Source organism: Ambystoma mexicanum, chromosome 1q (assembly GCF_040938575.1).
Source record: "Ambystoma mexicanum isolate Mex_15411 chromosome 1q, UKY_AmexF1_1, whole genome shotgun sequence".
In the NCBI taxonomy this organism is placed as follows: Eukaryota; Metazoa; Chordata; class Amphibia; order Caudata; family Ambystomatidae; genus Ambystoma; species Ambystoma mexicanum.
This window is the reverse complement of record NC_090922.1, coordinates 684,307,090-684,333,460: the sequence shown is the minus strand read 5'-3', so window position 1 is coordinate 684,333,460 and position 26,371 is coordinate 684,307,090. Positions and strand designations below refer to the sequence as shown.

The following is a 26,371-nucleotide window of genomic DNA, read 5'->3' as shown; positions in this document are numbered from 1 at the left end:
GGGGCAAATATATTTGGTGTCACATTCCAGGCATGAAATGTGTTTCCATTCAATTCGTGAAAATATTTATGGAGAAAGCAGTCTCATGTTTTCTTTTTTAGAATAGGTGATTTTTCTTGGAAGTCGTGAAACCCACTTTAGGACAGCAATGCTCTACTGGATGGCCTCCCACTGTACAGGGTTTCACCTAAGCAGCACTTTACAAATATCCTAATAACATAACATCCTTTTTGAGCGAGCAACACAAAAGTGAAAAAGCGATGTGAGATGGTATCTGTGTCCGCAAATTGCTCTTACCAATCCACACACTCAAGTGTGTCCTGTAGCTCTTTCTCAGTAAGGAAGTAGTTTAATCAGGGTATAGTTCAGGCTTTACATTTTTCAAGGGGATTGCCATTACTGTTTAGAGGTCCGAAACGCTGTGCAGAGAAAATTCATTTTTTTCAACTTGGGCATTCAGATGTATACAACACCTAGCCTTGCATAGAAATGCAATAGACTATTATGTATTGAATGCATTTTCCATATCGGAATATGAGTCCCAAAATGGGAGCTTCACACAATAAATGTTCATTGAGCACAAAGGGTTACAATGTTGTGCCAGAAGAATGAGTATGTATTAATGCTGTCTGTATCTTGGAGTGATTCATAATTAACAATAAATATATTGTCTCCTGAAGTCTGTTCACTTATAAATATCACTAAGTGTATCTTATTTACAAAAAAGGGTTATGACTTTGGGTGAGAGCAATACTTCGGCCATTGCTTTCCACTACTATTCTGAAATAGAAAAACACTATGTGGTGTTATATGGACAGCTGTCGGACATTATTGACAAATAGGAAGAGAATGTCTTTCCTAAAGAAGTGCACAAGTGTATCCCTTGATACTGTATACTGTTTCAGGATCTGATCTTTGCATCTGAGTTGCTAAATAATGGCTATGGCTCCCTCCGCAGGACACAAGATGTGTGATAATAAGTAGTCAGTGTGTGCAACAGTTGGCACGTAGAAGACATAGTGCTGTAAACATGTGCAGTATATTTGTCTTTTACAAATGCAGAAGCATTCATTTTCATCACGTTGAAAATGCAGTTTGTCGAACACCGTTTCCCTCCAAAATGTGCAAGCTCGAAAAAAATTGCATCTAAATTTCGAACTTGTTATAAATGCAATATACACACAACATTCCTTTCCTCTCAAAAGAATCAGCAAGTCCATACCTCTAATGTACAAAAAGGACTCTGGAAAAATTCAGCCAACATTTGTCTTGCAACCACATTGCTACATTTCTCTTAGACCCATGTCTTAATTCGTTTTCTTGCACCACTCAGAAATACTTACTATTACAACACTATTACATTGATGTTGGGTCACAATGCTGGCAATAAAAAGAAATCAAAACAGGAAAAAAACAATTTATTTCTGGGTTCTCATAAAAGTTATTAAACGTACATGTTATGATGTACCTATTTATGTTTAGCTATTCCAACTTTTTTTCATTTTTCATATTTTTAGCTTACAAAATGATTACTGTCACTTTATTAACATTGTGAAACAGGAAGAAAGAAATCAAAAGTGCACAACTACACTTCTCTAGCATTCTTGAACTAAATTCACAAATGCAAGAAAATAAAACAGATGTAGGTAGTCCGGTATTAGAACCTATGCAAGAATTATGTGTTTTTCGATCACATAGAATAGAATGTATTAAACCATCATTCTATTTGCGTGCTATGAGGGTTTTTATTTTTATATAAACACTATTAAATTCAGACCGCTTTTTTGGTTTTCCTCTGAATATACAAGAACATTCATTATCAAATGTTCATCTCAATACTACAAATGACGAGACACAAGTCGCAAGAAACAATGGAAAATGTTAGTAAAGCTGAACGAGTCCATTTTCGTTGTTTTCTTGAGTTTCTGCAGTTTAACTTGTTCATATTTTTTTTGTCTGGATTTTTACTTTTTTGGTATCGAAGTCAGGTTTTGGGCGGAGATGACATGGTTAAGTGTTTCCAAAATAATCATGAAGAAAACTAGTGAAAAACAGACAAAATAAAGAAATAAGAAACAGTTGAAGCGGCAACCCAGCAAAAAAAGTAGAAAGCTGTAGTAGTAAGCGTCCACTCAGCAGGAATTGGAGGAGGGTGAAATTCTACACATATTCAATTTCGGGCACTGCAGATGACAACAATGTAGACCTTTTTTGTACAAATGTTTTTAAACAGCTTGCTTCACTTCTCCCCTTCCAAGTGAACTGTCTGCTGGTGAAAGGAACACAATGAACAGCATCCTAGATACAGAGGTCTACCTATGTACACAGAACAATTGGTAATCATGAAATCAATGAACATTTGCTCAGTTTTGAATTCTGAGCAGTCTGCAATTCCATGTCGCACACACACTGAAAGTCAATATGTCCATTTTGTGAATTACGGTATAGTGTGCTACCAATAGCCCGATCACCTTCATCTGAAAAGAACTTGAATCCTCCCTAAACTGCTCCTTTCCCAAGATGTAGATCTTCCATGCATTGATTCCAGGGGGTGCAAATGATTGAGGGCCATATCAAAGCAATCAACGTCAAGAGCTCACGCTTGGGCCTTGTAGAAATTGGCACACATCTGGTTTCCAATGGCAAATGGGGATATGAAAAAGAAACAAATGATCCCTAATCTCTGAACCTCTGTTCTGTCGACTGGTGATGGAGCAGCCACAATGTCCATGTCTCCTATTAGCTACTTGCTACCTTTTTTGAAGTCGATGGGGGCCATGATAATTGTTCTCACTGGTCATTCGAATCTACAACAGGAACACTCTGGACATTTCTGCAAGTTCTGGCTGTGAATACAGTCTTCATGGTATTAGAGAGGCGACCCATACTCTTGATGCATGTCAGAATGTTTTAGATATGAAATCCAGTTTGCAAAATACAAGGATGAAGTTGCTTTTGTTTGTAGTTTGATTGTGCAATATGACATGTTATGTACTTTCCTCAACTCACACATGTAAGCACTGAGTTGAATGTGCCACGCTCTGCTCACTTCCCTTTTGCAAGATTTCCCATTAGTCCGTTCATGTTTACCTAATCAGTACCTTCTTTTCAATCATATCACCTGGTGAGAACATTCTACTTGAATGTGGTTCATTTACACATCACAGTAACATACAATGCAAAGTAATGTTGACTAGCACAATGACAAAGCAACTGCAAAAGAATACATGTTTATAAAGCAATTAGTGTGTATGGAAATATGTCACACTCCCTATTCTGTATTTAGCCTGTACTAATATGTACAGTACTGCAGATTCACATTACTATGTTGGCTCTGAAAAAAAGACCGAATTGTCTACATAGCTATTGTTTTGCTGATGGTACTCCTGAACTTCTTTCCGGGCTGTGCACTCCGAATCGTCTTTCGATAATACCTTACAGCCTTAGATGTTGCCAAATTTGTGTTTTTGTAGGTGGTTGTAATATCTTTTAAATAAAGCACCCACCATCTATTGGAAGGGAAAAATATGTTGTGTCAAACGCAAAAAGTGCAAATTCATGTTTCATCACTGGAGTGATATTTATCAATCATTAATACCTACTGCTACATTTTCTTTCTTTTATTTATTTTACCAACATAGCACTATTTAGCACTCTCTGAATGATTTCATACAAGTGAGAAAAACCCCTTGGAAGGAAAAGGTGATGTGCACTTGACCATTTAGAGTGCTGTAAATGGAATGGGTAGCGCTCTGGGATTACCTACCCAGAACAAATGCATTTTTTCACTAATTCATGTAGAATCTTGGTAATTGGAGACTTTAAATAAATCATATTAGGCATATATAGAGGTAAAGGATTCTTATTCAATTTATTCTGTAAGAGAACTATTTAAATTCTATGTTAAAGTTAGTGGTACACTGCATACCGAAGTATCATTTTCCTTCAGTCAAATCAAATGAATGTTATACTTACAGAAGCAATGCTTTGTGAGAATAACATGTTCCAGGGATAATTTAGTCAGATCTATGGGCTGAAATGTGTAAAAGAACATTGAAGCGCTACCCAAGTTAATATTTTTAGAAGTACATTTTTCATATTTCAGAATGTGTGTTTTTTGTGCCTATTTTTCAGAGTTGCTGTTGGTTTCTTTGAGACGTCCACTCTGTGAATGTTTGGCCTCGTTTAATGACTGCTTATTACACCAGAGTACTGTGTGACCATGTTTGTAATTAGTTATGCTTTAAAATGACTAAACAAATCTGTCAATTTCCCATTAAGTCAAACTTGAAGTTATCAACCCATAGTTAAAAATAAATTCAAAGTCTGCATAACTTAAAATATGCACCAATGCTAACTAGATTTTAGTGAATAGTATTACTAATGAGCAAATGATACAAGAATCAAAACCATTCAAAACGTTTTAACTCTCTGGGACGGACAGTCCAGATAGAAAATTAAACAAACCCTGCATTTATTCGAGAATGGTGGATGTCTTACATTTTGTGAGGAAAAACCATTTACATAACCCACATACTAAATCCAGACAAATGACTGAAAGTCATGATATATAATTTATCCATTTTTTCCCTCTGCTTTAACTCAATGAATATTGGTGTACATGGTAAAAAATACTTCCATTTTAATTATCCCAAATTTCACAATTGTTTTGCGTCTCATCCTGGGCTCAGACATCTGGTATCAGTTCTGAAATGTTACAAATCTGCTTTTTCTTCTTGTATATTTTTTGTACAAGACTGTGAACGTTGAGTGATGGGCTAATAAGTCCACCCTTCGAGTAATATCACAGATAGCTGCCATAATGCAGACACTTTCTCAACTTTGGGTTATGTGTTTGATGTCTTCTGTTTACAAGATCGCCCCTTTCACGTATTTGTTGAAAGGGACAATAGATAAGGATTGTTGTTTTCACTTAAGATGTTTGTCAACTCTTCACTGAAGATATCCATATGCACTCAGAGGATAAGGTTTCATCTGGTGTAGCAGGAATTATCACCTCTCAACTTGCATCAAAATTAATAGGGACATCATCCTTACTAAAAATTACACACTGTATTACCCCATTGAAAGTATGTATATTAAAACTAGTTGTCGAGAGCAGGGAAACACCTTATCCTTTAGTTTGCTACCCAGAGCTTCAGAGCTATCAAAGTCTGTGGCATTGGCTTTAACCCTCATTGTGAAATATTTAGCCAATGCAAAACCAAGTGCAATAAAACTGACCTTATCGATTTAGAGTCAGGGGTTTTCTGTCTCGTTTATTGATGGGTACTCTTTCTATAAAATTAATCACATGTTGCGATTTAGCTTTTCATAAAATGGGTCTAATGTTTCCAATACCTTTTCTTCTTCTAAGCACATGGTCACGGCCTAAGATCTTAGCATAGCTCACTGCTTCATCTAGAAACCTTTCTGCAGCATAGGCACTCATTTTTAAATGCTGTGTATATTTTCTCATAAAATATACCTTGACTGCCTTTAAAACACAGGCTGACTGAATAATGCTTGAAGTGTAAAGTCTGTCTATCTGCGTGTTCCATACAGTAAAGTACATGAATATCAAATGTGACATTTTTTTTAAAGGAGAGTTTACTTTAATGACCTACCTGCATATTCTTAATGAATGTGCCTGTAGGTTCTTAGAAGCAGCCAAAGACTGTAGATTCAGTTGTGTAGGTACTGATTAGGGACAATTGAATTTAGAAATGTTGGTGTTGAACAAGCAAGAGGGCCTTACACAAACATCATCACACCACTACATTTGTTGGAGTGATGACAAGTGGAGTATGACGATCAAGAAAATGACAAGGAGACTCCCAACAGGTACATGTGGGTAGATACTACTCTCACTCCTCTTCCTCATCACAGGCACACAAACGAAGTACAATTTGAGTTAAATGTTCAAAGGTAGCAATGTGCAAAATCAGTGCCAATTGAGCACCGTCAAAGTTGACGGAATCTAAGCTTACAATATGGCAACAACTGTACAGACAGATTATGAAAAATATACTGAGATAATCTACCACTCTATGCCCTATTGCCTCTACGAAGTGTATGCAATCCATTGTGTATTTCTACACTACAATCCACAAAATGATGCAAAAAAGGCGTGTGTCCCCCACTAAAGTGCACATCACTGGATAACTGCAGTCCACAGAACAGTTAAAATGCCAAATAATAACATTAGGGTCAATGTTTTTGCTAGCGCCTGCAGTGATTGGAACACATTTCAATATCCACGGTTGATATTCTCAAACCAAAGCAGAATACTCTGGTGGTTAAATTGTATAATGGCTTCTACTGTAGCTGGCAAGTCAACCCATTGCAAAGATTTGTTTTGCAAAATCTTCTTTGTCTTACGTGAACACTTTATAAGGAGTTCTCTGAAAATTTCTTCGCAAGCCTATATATGTTTACAACAATTTGTCTGCTTACACTGTTCAATTTGGCATTTTGTCTATTCATAATTTTACTGATGATATCATGCATAGGGAACAGAACATTATATATCAGAAATACTGATTTTGACTGCATGCTTTAAAAGATTGTGTAGCCAACATTTTGGTGTTTTACTGACTCAATAAATAATCTTTTGGGATGTAGGGCCCTTCACATCTCACTCTGAGGCAATTTAGGGTCATATGGACAGGTTAAATAGCAGAAGAGATATCCATGGAAATAGCAACTTCCACCTTTATTTACACATCTCAGTCCCAGGGTACTTGAGACCTGTCAAGCATATGCAAGGAAACCTGAATTATCTGTTATCTTAACTCAGAAATAAATTTAGATCCAAGCTAAATGCAATGACCAAATCGTTCAGATAATTGGCACCACTCGGCTAAATATCACAGTTCACATCAAACTACAGCAGTACACTTGTCATGTCGAGTGTACGTATAGTACACACACATAGCTTGCAAGTCTTATTTTTCATCAAGTGAATACTTGAACGCACAGTACATCACCAATCTGCAGTTTTCAAAAGAACACAAGACACCCACACAGAAATCACTAGCTCCATTGTGCACAGCAATGGATTGCATGGTTCATCCAGAGATCGCTGTCATGGGTAGCAAGCCAAGTGGTAGATTCACTCTGACGATAAGGGGTAACCTAACATCAAAAGAGAGGTGATGAAGACAGGGTCTGAGAGCCTCCTTATTTTTATGTTGTCTTAAATCAGGGGCCTGCGACCTTTGGCTCACCAGATGTTTTGAGGCACAGCTACCCTCGGCCCTACATAGCACATTCAATGGTGAGGGATCATGGTGATCATAGAGTGCAAAACATCTGGAAAGCCACAGTTTGAAGATCCCTGATTTCAATTAAAGGAAACCCTTTTTGTGGACTGGTATGAAGTTAATGTCAATGAAGGAGAAATCATAACAACCAGAACATGACATCTGCAACAAGAGGTAGTGTGATAGCATTAAAAAAAAGAAAGAGACGGGTCGCCTAGTTTGCTTTGCGTGAAGAGAACAATGAGGTAAAACCGGCTCCTCAAATTATTTGAAAAATGCACCATTTGTTTTATGAATAATTTTTTTCTTGCAATTCCGATACTGTTGAAAAGTCTATTGGTGATGGGGAGGTGGCACTTCCTTCCCACAATTGGAGAAGTTAAAGGGAAAGGTGTAGAAAGAATGGTCCAGATCGGCTGCAAGCACCTCAGCTAAGAAGAGAATCCTTGAGGCTGCTGTTAGTGTCGCTGAATTTATATCACCTCCCAAGTCTGCCTTGCTTTGATTGTTTAGGAAAGCTCCCTGGTAAATGCAACGGGGTGTAGTGGCCAGGAGATCAGTTGGAGGTGTCGGAGTGGACGCTCCCGGGCCCTTCTGTGGGGGATGTCACTGATGAGGGTGTAGTCGCATCCTGCCATCCTCCATTAGCCTAGAAAGAAAAAAGCAAACCATTCAGTAGCTATGTATGTTATCAAGGTGTCTTCAAATGCAAAAAAAGCCATGCCTATAAAATGTCAACAAAACACTGTGGATTCAACATTTGGCTGCAGTGGCAAAGTGGTGCAAAACACCATTTCTTTTCATAGAAATAATTACCCGGTTTGAGCTAGTGTTAATAAAACTAGGCTCGTAATGGAGAAATCACTGCCTGGTCTTTACAGATAATTGATCAAGATCAGAATTAATGTGGAAGGACCATATGTACTCACTATGCATTGTTTACAATATTTCTACCTCAGTGTACAAAGGACCACCTAAAAGCAGAAGAAACTGAACCACATTCCCAATGGAATTTCTTTATGGACATGTGCACAAAAGTCATTGGGCCTCATTACGAGTTTGGAGGTAGCCATGCCGTTTTTACCGGCATGGCTAAACCCAAACTCGGGTCAGGGTCCCGCAAAATGGGAATAACCTGGCCATTCCGACCTTTGCGGGCCCAGTAATTCCCATTTGCGGGACCTGGACCCAGGGCTCAATGGGAATGGGGAGGATGGTAACAATGGTCCCGTTCATAACGGGACCATTGCTACCATCCTGTCCTGCTAGCGGTTGCCGCTCTGCATGTCTGGTCTGACCAGGTGTGAAGAGTGGCTCCACGAGCAGAACTCGTAATGTGGCGGTAGAGGGATAACGGTGCCGGCAGCACTACCGGTGCCGTTATCACTCTACCGCCAGGGTCGTAATGAGGCCCGTTGTGTTGAATGATCTGTCAGTTGCTCACCTTATGAGGCTAAAATGGCCAGGGGAGTCTACACCAGGCATTTAGAACTAACATAATCGTTTGGGAGATGTAAGATGCATGAAATATCCAGTACCGCTGCGACCCCAATGGTACTGTAGGAACAAAAATGCCTGTAAACCAAACTTCGATTTACCGAGCAGGAGAAAATAGCAAACATACTGGATAACCAACCTTGTTTGCTCTGTTATCCGGCTCAGAAACCTTGCTATCAGCCATTTTCTTAACCCAAACAGTTACTGTTATTGGCAATGGATGTGCAGGTACAGAGGGTGCTCAAGTTATATATATATTGCCTTGGTTTGAAAGAAAGATGCAAACATATTTTGTACAAAGACATTTTCGGTATATAAAAATACAACATATAATGTGCACAAGCAAATTGCGGAGTAACTACATTCATTTAGGGTACTTAAATAGCTTTAATTGTGCACCCTACTATTAGCTGTGATAAACAAATATAAATCCCTGCAAGAAAATGAAAAGAAAATACTAATGGACGCGCCAGGCTGATTATACCGAATATGTCTCCTCCTACACTCTCTGACCATCAGAAAAGGCAGCAATTACACCAGATTAGCAGACTGGATATGCCGGTCTGTGCAAAGAGTAACACATGAGCCCATTTTGCATGCCAGAGACTGGCATATTCAAGTACACTTAGGACATTAGTAGCAATTTACGTGCCATCACTGGAGCAGTCACAAAGGGGCTGCTGGCAGCCGCTCATTCCAAAGCCTGTTATTTGGGGAAGTCACAATCTATAATCACAACAGAAAACTTTCAGAGCCCTTATCTTTCCGTGACGCACCCAATCTATTTCAGAGCAGTAATTGCTATGTCACAGGAGAGTTTTGCTGCTCAAATGCGCTGAAAATGCCACTTACAGTTTCGAGGGTCATTATAAGCCAGCGCAAGGGTTGGGAGGAGCAGGTGAAGAGAGGATGGGTGAAAAAAGGGGGTAACATCATGCACTATTGCAGGGCTTGCAAATGGATTTGTGGCTGCAGCGGCTTCTGGAAATGCCTTGAGAGGGGCACAAACAAATGCAAACTAAACAGCTAAAATGAAGACATACTGCTCCGGAAAGAAAACCTGGGTACTTTAGTAGAGTACATAAACAACTAAATTAACGCATGCTTAAACAGAGTAATCAACTACTGTTCCAGTATTTAAAACGTTTTTCTATTTCACAACTAAATGCAAAGCCTTACCCGATTAGTTGCATGCTGCTTGTTTCCAGGTCATGCAGGTGCACTATGCATATTGGCCCAGTGAGCACAATGCATAAATAATGATACCACCACATTAACATGCATAGTGCTGCATTGAAAAACTTTTAGTGGCACTCGGGCGACTAGGCATCGGAAGATTCTATTTTTACCCCATACGGGCAAGGGTGGGGGGGGGAATTTCATATAAAAACCTAGAAGAGCGGGCAGCTTTCACTTTAACTGTGGGCTGCATGTTACCCCTGAGCTGCCTCAGGCAGAGTGCCAGAGGGTACGCTCCCTGGGCACGGGATTGTAGTTTCTGGTGTGTTCTTCAAAGACCACTCCCCAATGAAGGAGTACAGGTACAGGGGAGTAGCTGTGCTCCTGCATGTAAAGCAGGAGTGGCCATTACCTACATAGACAAGGGACCACCCAGTCATGAATGCAATGGCACCTTGCAGTGCCTTTTAAAAATAAATCTCTGCTGGCCACAAAAAGCAGTGCAATCGTTAGCTTTAGTTTGCCACTATGCAGCATATATGATACAGCAGTGGAGTAGTGGAGTGAAGTGGTTCACAATATCTGCAAGAGCAGCTGCTAGTATAAACATGTACACATTCCATATTAAGCAATGTTCTGTTATTTCAGAAGGATTTACATAGCACGCCACTGCCATATGCATGGTATCTGGGCACACTGACGAATCCGGAAAAAGAGTTAGGTGGAATAGGTTAGTGGGAAAAGTGAAAGAATGCTAGATTGCTTTGCGGTTGTGTTGGTGCCTGCAGTTCTGAAGTACCTGGTTACTGTGTGTGCGTCTGTTTCTAGGTGTTGTGTGCCGAGAGTATAGAGGAAATGGTGAGAGCCTTGTGTGCCCATGGTCCTAGGATGCATTGACTGGTGCCGAGGTGTGTACGTTGGTTGTAGAAGAGTGGAGCTCTGTGGAAGATGAGTTTGTGCGGGGGTAGGAGGGTTAGTGCCAACTAAGGTCCTCCATCTGATGTGTCACGGAACATAACCTAACAAGGTATACATCGCCTTTGGATACCATGCAGCTAAAAATCAGGTATCCACACCCCTTGTCTAGATCCGTAGGGAGAATACAGAGGGCAATAATTACTCTAACATGACTGTTCAATATGGTGATCTAGGATGCAACATGGTGGGCAACAATTGATCTAGGACGCAACATGGTGGGCAACAATTGATCTAGGATGCCATGGAGCGAATCGCAGAGGGGGGCAGCCATTCTGAAAAATAAAAAAGTCCAGTTGCTGTGTAAAAATGTGTGTATTTTTGAGTGCTTAACAATTCTGTGTTTCGAACAACTAATTTAGCAGGCACAAATAGTCAAATGAATTGCGTACAATCATCTTTGATGCTATGCTTTTCAGAAATGTAAAGAAAATTGCTATTTGTTTTATGGGCTCTTTAGGGGAAACCTTGGCACAGCTTTTTTTTTTATAATAATGAAGATTCTAACTGCCAAGCCAGCATATTTAGTTTTTACGTGTTTTAATTAATTTAAGCTAGATGTCAAAAATAATTTTTGAATAATCTCTTCATTTACAAAAGGTCACCGCTACTTTGCATGGCTTGGACTTTTTATTTGAGGTGCTCTTGCTTGAAAGTTAGTGATCAGCGTCAACCTTACATTATACTTAGGGAGCGGGATTAGAACGCGGGTGGCCGATGCAAACTTTGTTCTAAAGCAATGAACTCAGAGGAATCCAGAGACTGTCCAATTCTATGCCGGGCTCCATGGACTGAGCATCTATGGACTAAGTTAAATGTTTCCAACTGGGCAGCTAGGCTCAATTAATAACACCTGCCCGATTGTTTCCACAATGTTTGCAAAACAGTGTTCTGATTAAAGCTCACATGAAACCTTTGTTGAGACATATGCTCATTTTAATCTATTACCCCATGAAATTGAATATGTCATGGAAAGTATTTTTTGGCAAAATTAAGCCCATTTACTACAGTTTACACATTCTAAAGTACTTTTCATTAAAAGAAAATTCTAATGTGAAGGAAAGCTCTGTTAGCTCTTCTCCCCTTTCACTCTCTCCATAACGTCTCTCAGCCCATAGAAATCTTCACTAACAGATGAAAGAAAACTAACTGGTCTTCTGTTCCCTGTCACTGACCGATCACAGTCCTCTGAGGTAAAAGGGCTCTTCTAGACTGGAGGGTCTCTTCTTGACACTCTTGTCACCCTCAGCATTGAAGCAGGAGACACAGAGTGCAAAGAAGCAAGTGTGTGCAGCATAGTCAGTTACTTAGCATGCATCTCTGGACAGGAAGCCCACATGGCCTGCAAATGTAACTGGTTTACAGAGCTTTGAAGTGTATGGCCTTCATTACAACCCAGGCGTTAAGGGGTTAACAGCGCCGTAAAAGGTGTCAGCGCCGTTAAACCCTTAATGCCTGATTACGAGGTCCCTTTGCGGGTGGCACTTTAACGCCTGCTTTTAGCAGGCGTTAAAAAACCAGCCCGCAAAGGGACGTAGGAGCTAATTACGGCACCGTAATTAGCGCCTTCCCCAGTCCCATTGAGCCCTATGGGGCAAAAATGGGAATGGGGAAGGGCCATGGCGGCATGGGGAATTACCGCCCCGCCAACCTTGGAATGGGGCGGCATTTCCCCATTCCACCATGGCGGACTCTTTACACCACCGGCACCAACCATGGTGCTAATAGCGCCATGGTTGAGCGCCGGGGTTGTAATGAGGGCCAATGTGTTTTAAAAAACTGCAGTGCCGAACCCAAACGTTTTGCCAGGTTTTGTCGGAATACTGAAGTTTTTCAGTAAAAACAACAAAAATGCTCATGCATCCTCTGTCCAAAAAGCATCCTTCCAACAGAGAGAAGGCGCAGGAACAAAACAATTTCACACAGTACTAATTTCTCATATTGGTTGGTTTGGCCCATCCACTTGGTCTATCAGAAGTGAACCTCAACCGTCCTAGAAATGGAAACAAAAGCCGGGAAACATGGCGGTCAGAAAATAAACATTCTGCAGGTCCACAGATCGGTTTCCATTCCAAAGAGCACCTGCAGCCTCGGCTGGAGAGAGAAATCTAATTGGGCTCCAAAAGAGGACACGTTTCTCACACAGGGCAAAGGATTCCGGTTCACACTGAAATTCCACAATTGAAAACACTGACTCCATTCTGGACGGGGCCCTACTTGCACGACAGGTTTTTGTACAGTTCACACAGAGCAAGAGTCAAATCGCCGAAGATATCAAAGAAAGCAAGGAAGATAAACGCCCAATATATGTTAAGAAGGGACACTACTCATCATAAGAGGAATGCTTCCATAAAAAGATGGCCCCTTGCTTGGCGATGATTCACATATAGGTCTAGATCGTGGGGCTGTAAACTTTGCCTCTCCAGATGTTTGGACCTATCACAACTACATATACCACTTCTAACAACTATAACTCCCATCAGCCCTAGAGAATGGTGATCAATCACAGGAGTCGTAGACCAGAACATCTGAAGAGCCACAATTTGCAGACCTCTGGTTTAGATGTTTTGATAAGCAGGGACTGAGGGGTTAAAACGCTTAAGTGCTCCTGATATGGCCATACATGTCCTCAGCGAGCCCTATGAAAGTGCAAGGTGTGGACAGCCACCTCTTGGCAGCAGCCGATTTAACTGCGGGCATTGCACTGCTACAGCTTTTCTAACCACAGCTAAGTGGTTAAAATACATTTTATAGCTCCACACTCCACCTAAACTGAGACCAGGAGATCTGCTCCCCCGTTGTATGCCCTAGTTGCTTGTAGATCTATTGCTGGCAACTTGGGCGTCTTTCCACTCCCCCACCATTGTTAGCTCCCTGCTTCCCTGTATGGAGCCCTTGTGATCTACTCCCGTCACCATGTACTTCCCCATATAAGTAGTAAAGCATTCTGTTGCTTCCTGAAGGTAGGTCTGCATTTAATAAATACTTTAATAATAATATAGTTGAAACAGAGGCTTAACCTATGCAGTCTTAAACTGGTCCATATGAAAGAGGGGCTAGAAATGCATGGCCTTGACCACTGAAAAGACAGACGATTTCAGGAACCCATGTCTATGGATGGCAGAAACTCACAATTCCTGTCCCATCATTTGAAATGCTTTGGAAACCAAAATAATTGTGTCATTTGACTGCCACCTTAGCGGTGATGAACATCCCCCCCCCTGTAGGGAGTAAATGATCCATTCAAGGGACACAAAGTTCAACACTTTAGAGATCCAAAGCTGTTCCCCTGGGTGGTCCGACTGTTTCCAACTCTGGGCAATCACAAGTATCATTGAAAGCCATTCTAATTCTTTCCATTAAGGACCCTGAGATATTGGTCCCAAGGATCGCCCAGGAGCTAGATCAATTCAGGACAGTAGCCAGATTAAAAATGTTCACAAAGAAATCTGAACTGTTATCTCTGGACGCAACACAGATATTCCTACTATGACATGACAATGGATCCCTTTCACAGAGGTGGACACCAAACTAACCTATCTAAGAACGCAGATTACTACATCCCTATCCTTGTTATATACCACAAATTACATTCCCCTCTTAGAGAAAGTGAAATAACTGTTGAGCAAATGGGGCCCATTGACGATCTCGTGGTCGGGTAGGATAGCTACAGTAAAAAATTGTGATTCTCCCGAAAGTGTTATATCTATTCTAAGACCTCCCAATCAAGATTCTGCATTCCTTTTTTAAGTCACTTAAGAAATGAATATCGATATTTATATGGAACAAGCGGAAACCAAGGGTTACCCTAAAAGTGCTCAAAGCCTCCTGTGAAAGTGGGGAAATGGCCCTCCCAAACCTTTGCACGTACTACGCGGCTGACCACCTCCGGGTCAAGATGCAACAAGACTGTACTGCCCTCTGTATCTCTAACTCCTGTAAGGAAGACATGGTATCAAAGTAAGACCAACACAAGTGACCACAGTCCACAGACCACAGACCACAGTCACTTTCAGTCACAGGACTCTCAGACTTAGGTGTGTTTTCTCCAGTATTTCAAATTATATTGTGATGTAGTGCCATTCTGTGGTCTTGCCTTCTTAGCAAAGCATTAATCTAGCAAACCTTTCTACCATTATCTGAGCTCCTGTTGTCTTGTCCTATCTCTCTGTCTCATCTGCTTGCGCTCCCCCCTGTGTCCTTCTCCCCACCCCCTCCCCTTCTTCTTCTCTCCTCTCCCCTACCTACTCTATGGTGCTCTCTCTTTCTCCCATCTTTTCAAACTGCTTCTCTATCGACGATCCTGCTCTACTCACTAAATCTGGTAGGTAGATGTTTAAAAAGGACAACCTGGTCTCCAACCCAAGCCTCCCTATCACAGACACCTATACCAGCACCTGCTCCAGGCACACTCTCACCGACATTCTTTTTGTCGTTCCCTTGCCAGACCTATGGACTCTTCATATGGTCTCTGTACTTTCTCCTTTCTCTTCTTCTCCCATTAATGGCGGCACTCGGTGGGAGGCCGCCTGGCCCCCTTCCACTCCTCTAAGGTCATGATTAATGTTTATCTGAATGGTACCGTCTTGGTCCAAGGCCCTCAGGCCAACCTTCTCCTCTTTTATAGACGCTTCCTGCGCCTCATCAATTTCCTTTCCTCTCCTGCTGTCCCCTCCATTCCCCCCTCAGCTTCCTTGCCTCCCCCTACTGTCTCCTCCTTAGCTACCTTGCCCTCTCCTCCTTCCTCTTCTGCCCCCCTCAGGATTCTTCTACACCGCCGCAAGGTTTGATTTGTACCCCTCCCCGGAAGTCTTTCAAGGACAGCAACCTTCTCCACATTGCCACTCTCAACTCTCGCTCTGCTGTTAAACACTCCTCTGACATCTGCCGTCTCCTGGAAGAACTTGACCTTGATGTCCTTGTTATCACTGAGACATGGTTTACGGCCAACTCTGTCACTAGCTTTGACACTCTCCTCCCTGACGGCTACGAGATCATCTCTGCGCCCAGATCCAACTGATCCGGAGGGGGTGTAGCCCTGATCTTCCCGGAGTGGATCCCTGCCCCTGTCATTCCTACGCAGGCATACTCCTCTTTCAAATACCTCATCTGCAGGTTCTCTCGCTCTCTCCTAGCCATTCCTTTACTGTGGCTATTTATCAGCCACCTGGCCAGATCTCCTACTTCCTCTGAGTGGGTGGAACTCCCCTCTTCCCTCCTGGTCTCGACCTCTCAACTTCTCCTTCTTCAAGACTTTAACATCCAGCTGGATGCTTCCTGTCCTTCCCCTGGACTCTTTTGCGACCTCTGCGACTCTCTCTCACTCTTTATTCTCCCCTCTGGCCCAACTCACTCTGGATCTTCTGATCTCTTCAGACCTTCCACTTTCTATCTCTCTCACCACTCCTCTCTCCTGGAGTGATCACTTTCTCCTTTCCTCCCAACTCACCCTCTCTACCCCTCAGTCCAAGCCAACTCCAACACTGCCACCCACCTTCTCGGTTATCCAACCAATGAAGCGTGTGTCAATTGAGGCTTTCACTGCCACTTTCTCGCCCCCCCACCTCCTATGGCTGTCTCACACCCTAACGCAGCCCTTTACATGCTCCACTCTGCTATATCTGATACTCTCGATGTTCTTGCCCCTGTCATGTGGATCCGCTTGAAGCCCAAACCCAAGTGCAACTCCTGGTACGACTCAGACCTCGTCACCCTTAAACGCAAGTGCAGGGTGTCTCAGAGGAAATGGCATGCTTCTGGTACACCCACTGACAAACAGGCCTGCTGCCTGCTCAAAAGGCAATACCGGCTCTCTGTCCGCACCAAGAAGGGAGCTCAAATCTAAGCTTGCGTCTCTGCAGTATCTGACAACTCGGCTGAATTCTTTAAAATCTGCAAGGAACTGGCCGATCCTGCTGCAGTCTCTACCTCTCCTGTCCCCTCCCAAGCTCTCTGCACGGCTCTGGCTTCTCATTTCATCTCTAAAACTCAGAACATCCTGTCCTTTCTTTCTTCCCTCCCCCCCGCTACTCCCTGCTCTTTCTCTGGCCCTTCTTCGGCCACCTCTCCTCCCCCTTCTCTGCCTTTCCCTGTACTCCCCAGATGAGGTTTCTAGACAAGTCTGATCTATGAAAGTCTCGTCAAAACAGGTTCATCCCTGTTCCTCCAAAACCATCAAGGACCACATTGACTCCCTGGCTCCTGCTCTGGCCAACTTCTGCAACCACTCCTTCGCCAATGGAGTCTTCCCTTCCCCCCTGAAGCACTACCTTGTGCACCGTCTTCTTAAGAAACCCTCTTCCGACCAATCCTGCCGGCTAACTATTGCCCAATCTCCATCACTCCTTTCCTGGTCAAACTCCTGGAAAAGCTGGCCTCTCCCATCTTCACCTTCACACAGAATCTGTTGGTTGTCTTCATGAACATCAGTTTGGCTTCAGAGCTGCCAGAAGCACGGAAACTGCTTTCCTGAACATCTGCGAAGACCTGCTCTCCAACCTTGATTACAAGACTCCCTGTGTCCTCATCTTACTTGATCTCTCTTCTGCCTTTGATACCGTCAACCATGCCATCCTGCTCATCCGTCTCTGTGATTACCTGGGTATCACCGGTCAAGCCCTGACTTGGCAGACGTCTTTCCTCTCCTATCGAATCTCCCAGGTTCAACTTGGGTCCTTCCTCTCCTCTATCTCTATCTGTGATGTTCCCCAAGCGTCTAACCTCTCTCCCTGGCTGTTCAACCAATCCCTGGCACTTGTTGCCCAACGCATTGCCGCTCTCTGACCCAACTTTCAGTGCTATGTGGATGACACTCAGCTCATTTTCAGCGTACCTTCGGCCACCTCTTCTCCTTCTCTCATCTCTAACAGTCAGCTATCCAGGAGTGGTGTGCTGCCAATGATCTCTGCCTTAATGCCAATAAGACAGATTCTCCTCATCGGCACAACTTCCCCCTCCTTTCCTGCCACTCTTTGGCCAGCCTCTCTGGGCCCTCTTCCTGCTCCCACCTGTGAGGCTAAAAACCTTGGGGTCATCTTTGACTCCACAAACTCCTTCTCTCCTCAAATCTCTAACGTCTCTAAGAAGTCACACTACCAACTGCACCTCCTCAGAGGTATTCTTCCTTTCCTCTCCTTCCCCCAGAAGCTTACTCTCTCCAGAGATCTGGTTCTCTCTAGGCTAGACTATTGCAACTGCCTCTTCCTAAATCTGCCTACTTCTACTCTCCGCCCTCTGCAACTCATCCAGAACAGGACTGCGAGACTTGTCCTAGGCCTCAAGCCCAGGGATCGTATCTCTCCAGGACTGAAATCTCTGCACTGGCTCCCAGTGGCTGCAAGGATTAAGTTCGAAACCGTCTGCATTGTCCACAAGGCCTCCTGGGGCCTGGGGCCATAATACCTTCAACTCTCTCTTCCTAAATATCTTCCTTCTCGATCTCTTCGCTCATTTGCCTCCATCTCCGTCAGGGTCAGTCGCTTCTCCAAGCAACGGATTGGTGGTAGATCTCTTTCTTCGGCTGGGGCCTCCCTCTGGAACAGCTTCCCTGAAACTTGAGGACCACCTCCGGTTCCGGAAGCACCTCAAAACCTTCCGCTTTGCTTCTGCCTTCTCTCCCCTGCTTAACTCCGGCTGAAACTGAAACTGCACTGGTTCCTGGCCACCCTCTGATCTCGGACCCAGGTCCACTCCCCCACCAGTTGCACAACTGCACTGCCTCTCAGGCAAACCCCGCACTTGGGGACTGTTTTCTGTATCCTTACAGTCCCCTACCAGCACTTGACACCTGATGTTTGCACTTACCCTTGCACTTGCCACCAGCTGGCTGCACTTTTATTCATTGCTGTTATTTATTCTATTTATTTTGTATTGTCGATCCAATGTACTGCACTGTCCACTCCCCCACACACTTTTCCCCTTCCCCCTTCCCTTCTGCGATCTCAATGACACCTGGCCTAGTAAGATTGTTGTCTCTGTCTTCCCTCTGTCCCCCCTCCTTTGCCTCGTCGCGCTTTGAAACACTTGTGTATAGGCGCGTTATAAATGCCATATCATATAATATCATATCACAGTTCAAGGGTGATTATTGTAGTGGGGGGGGGGGGTATCAAAACTAGATCTGTGGGAATCATTCCCCTTTTCCGTGGAGGGATAGTAGCCTCACTACTGCTACAGATAAAGCCTATAGATTCTTTCAAGGAAACAGAGGGGTTGGAGGCTCAAGGACACATTTCTATTACAAGCATCAGGGCCTTCTGTGCCCACGTCTCTCAGGTTATCAAAAGTCTCCTGATACAGAGGGCCTGATGTATCAACCAAATGAAAAGCTTCCTTTCCAAGTATTCAAGTAGAGTGATTCACTATTCACCCCGCATCCCACTCAGCTGGGCTCAGATCCCCTTTTCACAATTAGTCTCCCTATCCAGGCTCGGACCAATTACAGTTCTTATTTGCTATCGAAGACTTTCGAATGTGCACAGGGTTTGGTTTTGACCCGTGGCAGGACCACTTTGATTTTACGGCTTACAATTTTACACTCTCATCAGAAAGCTGGGGTTCCCTTCACATAGCTTTTTCTCGGCATCCCTCTGTCGGGTTCACACTTGCCTTTGTAATCATAGTTCACAATTTTACACTCTCATTTGGATACCTAACAGAGACCACGTGGTGCCGGACCACTCTATATGTTATCAATCAAAGAAGTCAAAAACTTTGTATCCTTTTATAACAGTGAAATTAATCCAGCTGGGCTTGCATATATTTAGTATAAAATATGCATTTGTATTTTTTATTTTATTCAATACACAATAGAACATTTAATACAATTTATTTTTTAAAATACTCTTTTTTCTTTCTTGATCAAAACCCTATATCCAGGTCCACATATGAACACATTACAAACAACAATGCATATTCAAAAATGACACCATTGAACAGTTGGCTTAAAAAACAAGAATGCCAACATATAAAATCACATCGGTCTGTTTGTTTTATTTACACCAAATCCAACATGTACACCAAATCCAACATGTTTCTGTCAAAAGACCATTTAGGTCAGACATTCATCAGGGGAATTCCTGTTCCGGCTTATATTCTGTGTCTGACACTTTGTATTCTGGGAAATGGCTACTTCTTTTGAGCACTATTAAAAAACACTCACTAAGTCACCTAAACCAATTTTCACCAAGCAGTTAGTCCATACATCAACCTTTAAGTAAACCGCCATTAATGAGTAGTCCATGTATGCAAAGATAAGCATACCAGCAAATAGTATTACTGCAAAGTATGTGCTAGAATAATATAACGTGGTTCCATTCAATGAGGAGCACATCTTACAAAAATCCTTCTTAGTAGGATACTATAATTTCTTTTTAAAAGCTCTTCTACACCATTGTGTTTCATACTGCTTTATGTCATACATCTTTAAGCGTGACACTCCATGAATCACGAACAAAACAGCATCTCAGACTTCATGTCCTGACATTATAGGACATTCCTTTAGATATGTCTGCATTCCCTTCTCGACAACATACAACAAGGTGACCAGAAACCGATCTCTCAGGGTCATGTTATAAAACATTAATCTCATGCGAACTAAAGTCACCAATGCCTGTAATTCATCAACATTTTACTTTACTTTAAAGGCGCCAAATGGCGGCTGACATATCTACTCACTAACCAGTGATGCCACCAATACAAATGCTAAGCAAGACTCTTGCGTGTGTACCTCTTAATTGTGACCAGCACCATGCTCAGTTAACCACCACTCTGCCAAAGCGCGTCTATTCTCCAAGCACCCAATTTATATTTGCGGCAAAAATACACAGCGGCTCTTCCGCGGCTGCATTAGTCATAGAAAGTGGACTGCAGAGGATTCCTAATGTCAACCCCAGATAAAGCACACACTCGATGCCAAAGCCATCTCCACAAATGACAAAGTTGTCTTGCAGAACTGAACCTGCATAATGCACACACCTTAAACTCTGTTGCAGATTTTGTCATACAATGTTGCCGCTTGCAACCTTGGTTCTAACGCAGACCGGCCTGCTATCAGTTTCCCCAACTCAACGGCAGTGCTGACTTTACTGAAGCTGCTTTGTTGTTGGAGCCAAGGACAGTTCCACGGTGGCAATCGCTCCTCCTCGCCTCAGCCGTCAGTGTGGGAAAGCCACGGCTACCTTCGACACACAATGCACTTTTCTTCAGCTTTAATTGCCGCTCGTACGTTTCTTATCCTCGAGGGCTTGTGAAAGTAATGGTTTTCTTCCTCTGAAAAGGCCAAGGGCAATTCCCTCCTTGCAACTGCTGCTCCCTCTGGTGTTTTTCCTCGCTCAGAGTGTGCTTTCGTGCTCCGCGTTTTATCCATATGGGGAAGTGTGATGGAAGTCAGGTGGGTGTAATTATCAGTAATTGCCTGACCCTTGTGTTGGGACGTGTCAGGTATACGGCTCTGGTGTTAGTCCATTGTCGCTCATGGTGAACTGTCCGTGAGAATGTGTTCGGGTCGGGAAAGGGGGGGGGGTTTGAGTTCCTAGGTATCCTACCAGGTAGGATAGGGAAAATGTGTTAGCAGGAAGGGGATAACGCATCTCACCTTCCAGTGTCCCACTTCCACTCTTCGAGGACCCTCATCCAGGTGATCCTCCTGCACTGGTCCACCCGCAGGAACTAGATCCAGAAGCCATGGCCGTGTCCTAGTCACCTGGTTGACAGATCCCTGGGGACTAGTGGTTGAGACAATCGCTTTCTGTCTGTTGCACATACTCACCCTCTCCCATCCTCTAATACTTTCCTGCTCCCTTTCCCCTCCATGCACAAGGTCTGGATAACCCTGGAAGCAGCACAATATGACACATTTCTAGAAAAGCCCAGGTGCTCTGGGACTACTACGCTGTTGATTTGGGAGAGCATAAATGTCACATAACATATCCATTTGTATTGCTTTCAGATTGTGTGCCCAGCAGGGTGGTATCAGAACTGGCGGTATGCATGTTACACAAGGAGAGTGTTCTTGGCTCTTCTGAAAATCTGAAGACCTTTTGCTCTTGATTTGCAGATACAGTTTGGACTTTTTGGTTGACAGCATTCAGTTGGTATTGCAAGCATTGGTTGGTCTATAAAAACATGTGCTCAAACTACATCTTCAGTAGTGCAATGAACCAAAATCTGGAAAGCAGCGCAGATTTATATATGAACAGTGTCGGATTCTCAAACATGTGCACTATAGGAAATAAGCAGATGCCCGCTAATATCTCTGTTCTGCACTTGAGACCTCATACCTGAATCTCAAAGCCAAAATCAAGACCAAATCTGGAGATGCTTGGAGCACCTTTCAAACACTCATCTGCAAATGTGATTCACAAAGATTTGCAGGAGGGCGCCTCAGACCTCCTCCGTGCATCTCCAGATTAGCTCCACATTTACTCCTGCGAATCAGGAAGCGGGTGCAAATCCGAGATGCATACTGCCATCTCTTCATTCACTGTGGCGCACCTTCCTGAGAGAATACTATTTCTGTCGTAGTCATAGTGTGTCATTTTCTCCTTTGCATGGTCTGTAACTTGTCACTTAAACGCACTGGCACTGCCAAACTTTGATTAAAAAAAAAAATGCAAATGCTGTATAACCAAATGTTAGAAGTGAGACCTTAGAAAAAACACATTTTTTCCAAGTTAGCTAAACATATGCCTTTAATGAATTTTTCTGTGTTACATTCCAAAACATGTTTCCTTTATTCCTAATTTTAAGTGTTTTTTTTAGGGCTGTTTTATTTGTAGTGTTATGTGCATGTCTCATAATATATTTACTTTTTCTGAAATATTCCTCCTTTTATTATAAGCACCTTTAAAAGCACAACAGATTTGATAATAGTGTGAAAGACTTAATTTGGGGACAATGGTATTGGTTAGTGGATTTTTAGCTGTGTTATCAACTTTGAAACTGGAAGTTCAGAGACTTTATTGATTCCAAATGCAATCAATAATGTTAAATTATGCAAAAGCAGTCAGGCAGATGATTGAGGAAAAACAATAGAGCGGTTTTTACACCCTCTGTACATTTAGGTGTATCTGCCTTCAATTACGCATGTAAGGAGACATAATTCCGCAGGGTAGCAAACTTCATAACACACTCAATAGATTTCTGTTCCGAAATTAGCAATCCGTTTGCATGTGAAGCTCAATGACTTTAGAGAATTCCTGGTGATGTCGGATACATGTAATGAACACGCGTTAAGTATGTGTTTTGAATCACAGAATTAGACCAACAGTGTTCATCTCCGACGACCTTATTGAACAAAGTAAGGTAAAAGGGATGGATCCCCGTCCCCAATCATAAATCATTTGTGAAGTTGAACCCCTCAAAATATGCCCTTATTCGGGTTAGAATATTTGGTAACCATCCTTTGATAAATAAGCTTGAGCAATCTGATGTACCCCAGTGGGTGATCACTGTATCTATCACACATTAGAAAAAATGAAGAAAGGAAGCACAGCGTTTCAACATTAATTAATCCAGCCGGGCTTGCAATTTCGACATCTCTCTTGCAGCCATTCTCATGATGTGAGCAGCTACATCATGTTTAGAACGGTTTTTGCTTAATATGCAATTGCAAAATCATCCGGCAACAATGGTGTGTCCAAACATGTACATGTTACATTTTTTATTTAAAAAACCCACTTTGTTTGGAAAATGTAAAGTGTGAGGTTGGCCTAAAGTCCTTACATGTAGCGTATGCTTTATTTAAACAAAACAGTTAATGGAGTGCTCACAGCGAAGAAGATGAGTGACTAATCACTGACATAAATTATTTTTTGTCTACCACTACCCGATTAACGTTAAAGCATATCCTGCATTTTAAAAGAAAATATGTGTTAGCATGTGCGCCTTTTTTTGCGCAAAATGTCACACCCCTATGCAGGAAACCATTAAATGCGTCTCATTAAAGTCTGGCGCGGCCTTTGATACTTGTTTTAATTGTGGTCAATAAATGGCTCCTGCCCTCGTGCGCCTCTGCTTTGTTTGTCTCTGCTCTGCTCCAGAGACACAGGCCCATCCAATGGGCAATCTTTCTTTCCATGGTCCCAATCTGTAAGAACATGAGTTCTATGTGCACCGGAAGGAATGCCAGGAAATGAATTACGTAATATAATTTGCAACCATGATGCCCCCTGCTCAAAAGAGGCACCCGTTTTAAGATGGCATAGGTGGCAAGATTACGAAGGAGATTTGACTTCACCATGCTAAATATTCATCAGAAAATCTTTTGAGATGTCATTGAAATTATATGTCTTGGGCGCTTGGCTGCTATTTAGGAAAGGGGGCTTTATTTTGAAGTTGTAGGGCCAGATTACAGAAACTTTGCACCGGTGCAAGTGCAAAGTTGCACGGTATTAGCACTAGGGAAAAGTTTGCCCAATTTTTTAAACCACTGGGACATATTAGAAAACTATTGCACCATGACAAGTGCAATTTGGCATGCTATAAGCATCAGGGCAAACATTGTCCCAGTTCAAGAAAGATACATTTTCACTGCATTATTGCAACAGGGCAACGTTTGCCCTAGCGCTAATACGTAATGGTATTAGCACTAGGGCAAACTTTGCCCTGGTGAAAAAACGCATCCAAAATGTATCTTTCTTGCACTGAGGCAATTTTTGCCCAGGTGCTTATACAATGTCAAGGTGTAGTTGTCATGTTGCAATAGTTTTTTAATATGGCCTAGTGTTTTTAAAAATAGGGCAAACTTGGCCCTAATGCTAATACCGTGCAACTTTGCACTTGCACCGGTGCAACGTTTCTGTAATCTGGCCCATAGTGTCTACCGAAAAAGAAAAAAAAAGTCGAATAAATATTTGCGTGTGAGTGCCAACAAAGAACTTCATCATATAAATTAAGAGTTGGTGTATATATACATACATACATATATATATATATATGTATACACATATCAATAACCTCTAGAAAAACAACACAAAAGCAAAATATGTGGATGTGCAACTGTCAATACAGACTTACATTATAAAGGGTAATTGTTGCAGAATATATCAATACACTCACAATTATATATATATATACACACATATATATATATATATATATATATACATATATATATTAAAAATAAAAAAGGCACATAAGGTTTACACAGAACCTTAAAAAAAAAAATGTCCATGTGTGTGTGTGTGTGTGTGTAGCTAAATCGTCATATTATATTATGGGTTTTCTTTAAGTGTTCAACAAAAGATAGACCACCTACATTTCTAACTGTAAATAGGATATAAATAAAATACAACATACAGAGGGATGAACACATAGATCATTTGTGTCTTTCCTACTTTTTCCCCTAGAACACGTATTATTGCTATCTCTTCAGGTTACCATTAAAAAAAAAAGAAAAAAAACATGAGACAACTGGCAACAGAGGACAGTAGGCATTTCAGTGCTGAAATCAGTGCTGCTTCTGATTTCGCGCTGACCTCTGGAGAGCTGGAAACCCCTTTCCGCGCACAGGGTCTCTTTCAGAGGCTGCCTTCCCATCCCAGCTTGCTGTCACTGCCACTGAGATGGCGGACGGCTGATCTGAGAAATGAAGTTGGATTGCTGTCCCGAATCTACACTCGGTTCTCCTTGTGTCTGTCTTATCGATTTCAGTCTGTGCAACACAGCTTGTCGCTATGAATTTTCATGCTGGCCGAAGCCGCCAGTGCTCCCAAAAACAACAAGATGGTATCCCCCTTTCCCTCCCTTTTCATGTTGACGGCGATTCAATGTTTGTCTCTTCATGGACTATTTTCACTTGGTTCACCAAAGACGCAAGGGAATTTATTTATAGCCTTGCAGAAACCCATCGGTTGGCGGTGGTGCCTGTTCACTGCTCTAGAGCTCAGCAAAGAATCAGCAATATGCAGGGTAGTGAAACTGAATTTTTGGTGGTATGCTTCTCCTCCTCCCCCACACTGCTGCAGTTGAACTAGGTGTCACCTGTTTAGAAGCTCCTCTCAGCTAAGCGTGCGTGGCCGCAGGTGCTATGCAAACACTGATTGTGTCTGACAGGCCTAGACACCAGCTGCCTGCATGAAGCCTGCCCAATCACCACTTTTTGTGGGCAGTGCGCTGCCGCTGGCATGACCGATACAGAAGCAATAAACTAGGTGACCGTAAAGCCAAGACAAGTCCTACTAAGTGGCATTCTAAGCCCTATGGCTTCAAAATAATTGGTAACGAGAGGGAACAAAATGAAAAACAAGCCTATTTTTCCTTACACTGATGCCCTGCGGACTGTACATCTGGCTCGCTGTAAGCCCATCACTGTATCCTCCTGTCTGGCTGATAACATGGCGAAGGGTATCCACCTAAAACAGAGACAAAACATACAGGGGAAAACAACAACAGAAACAATTGTTATGATATATTCAACTATTTCTTTGTCAAAATCATTTCCATCATTCCATGTA

The 26,371-nt window shown here is 42.4% G+C and overlaps 1 protein-coding gene across 1 annotated transcript in view; it reads right to left on the bottom strand.

Annotated features, from left to right (window-relative positions):
• Nucleotides 1-1,401: 1,401 nt before the first annotated feature.
• The window catches only part of LOC138558149 (pre-B-cell leukemia transcription factor 1-like), a 597,254-nt gene continuing 572,284 nt past the window's right edge, over nt 1,402-26,371 (bottom strand). Inside the window, exons 9-10 of the mRNA XM_069642665.1 lie at nt 26,180-26,269; nt 1,402-7,914 (exon numbers count right to left, since the gene is read on the bottom strand). Coding sequence (XP_069498766.1) covers nt 7,822-7,914; nt 26,180-26,269 — 183 coding nt within the window. The 3' untranslated portion in view covers nt 1,402-7,821. The remainder of the gene's footprint in view (nt 7,915-26,179; nt 26,270-26,371) is intronic.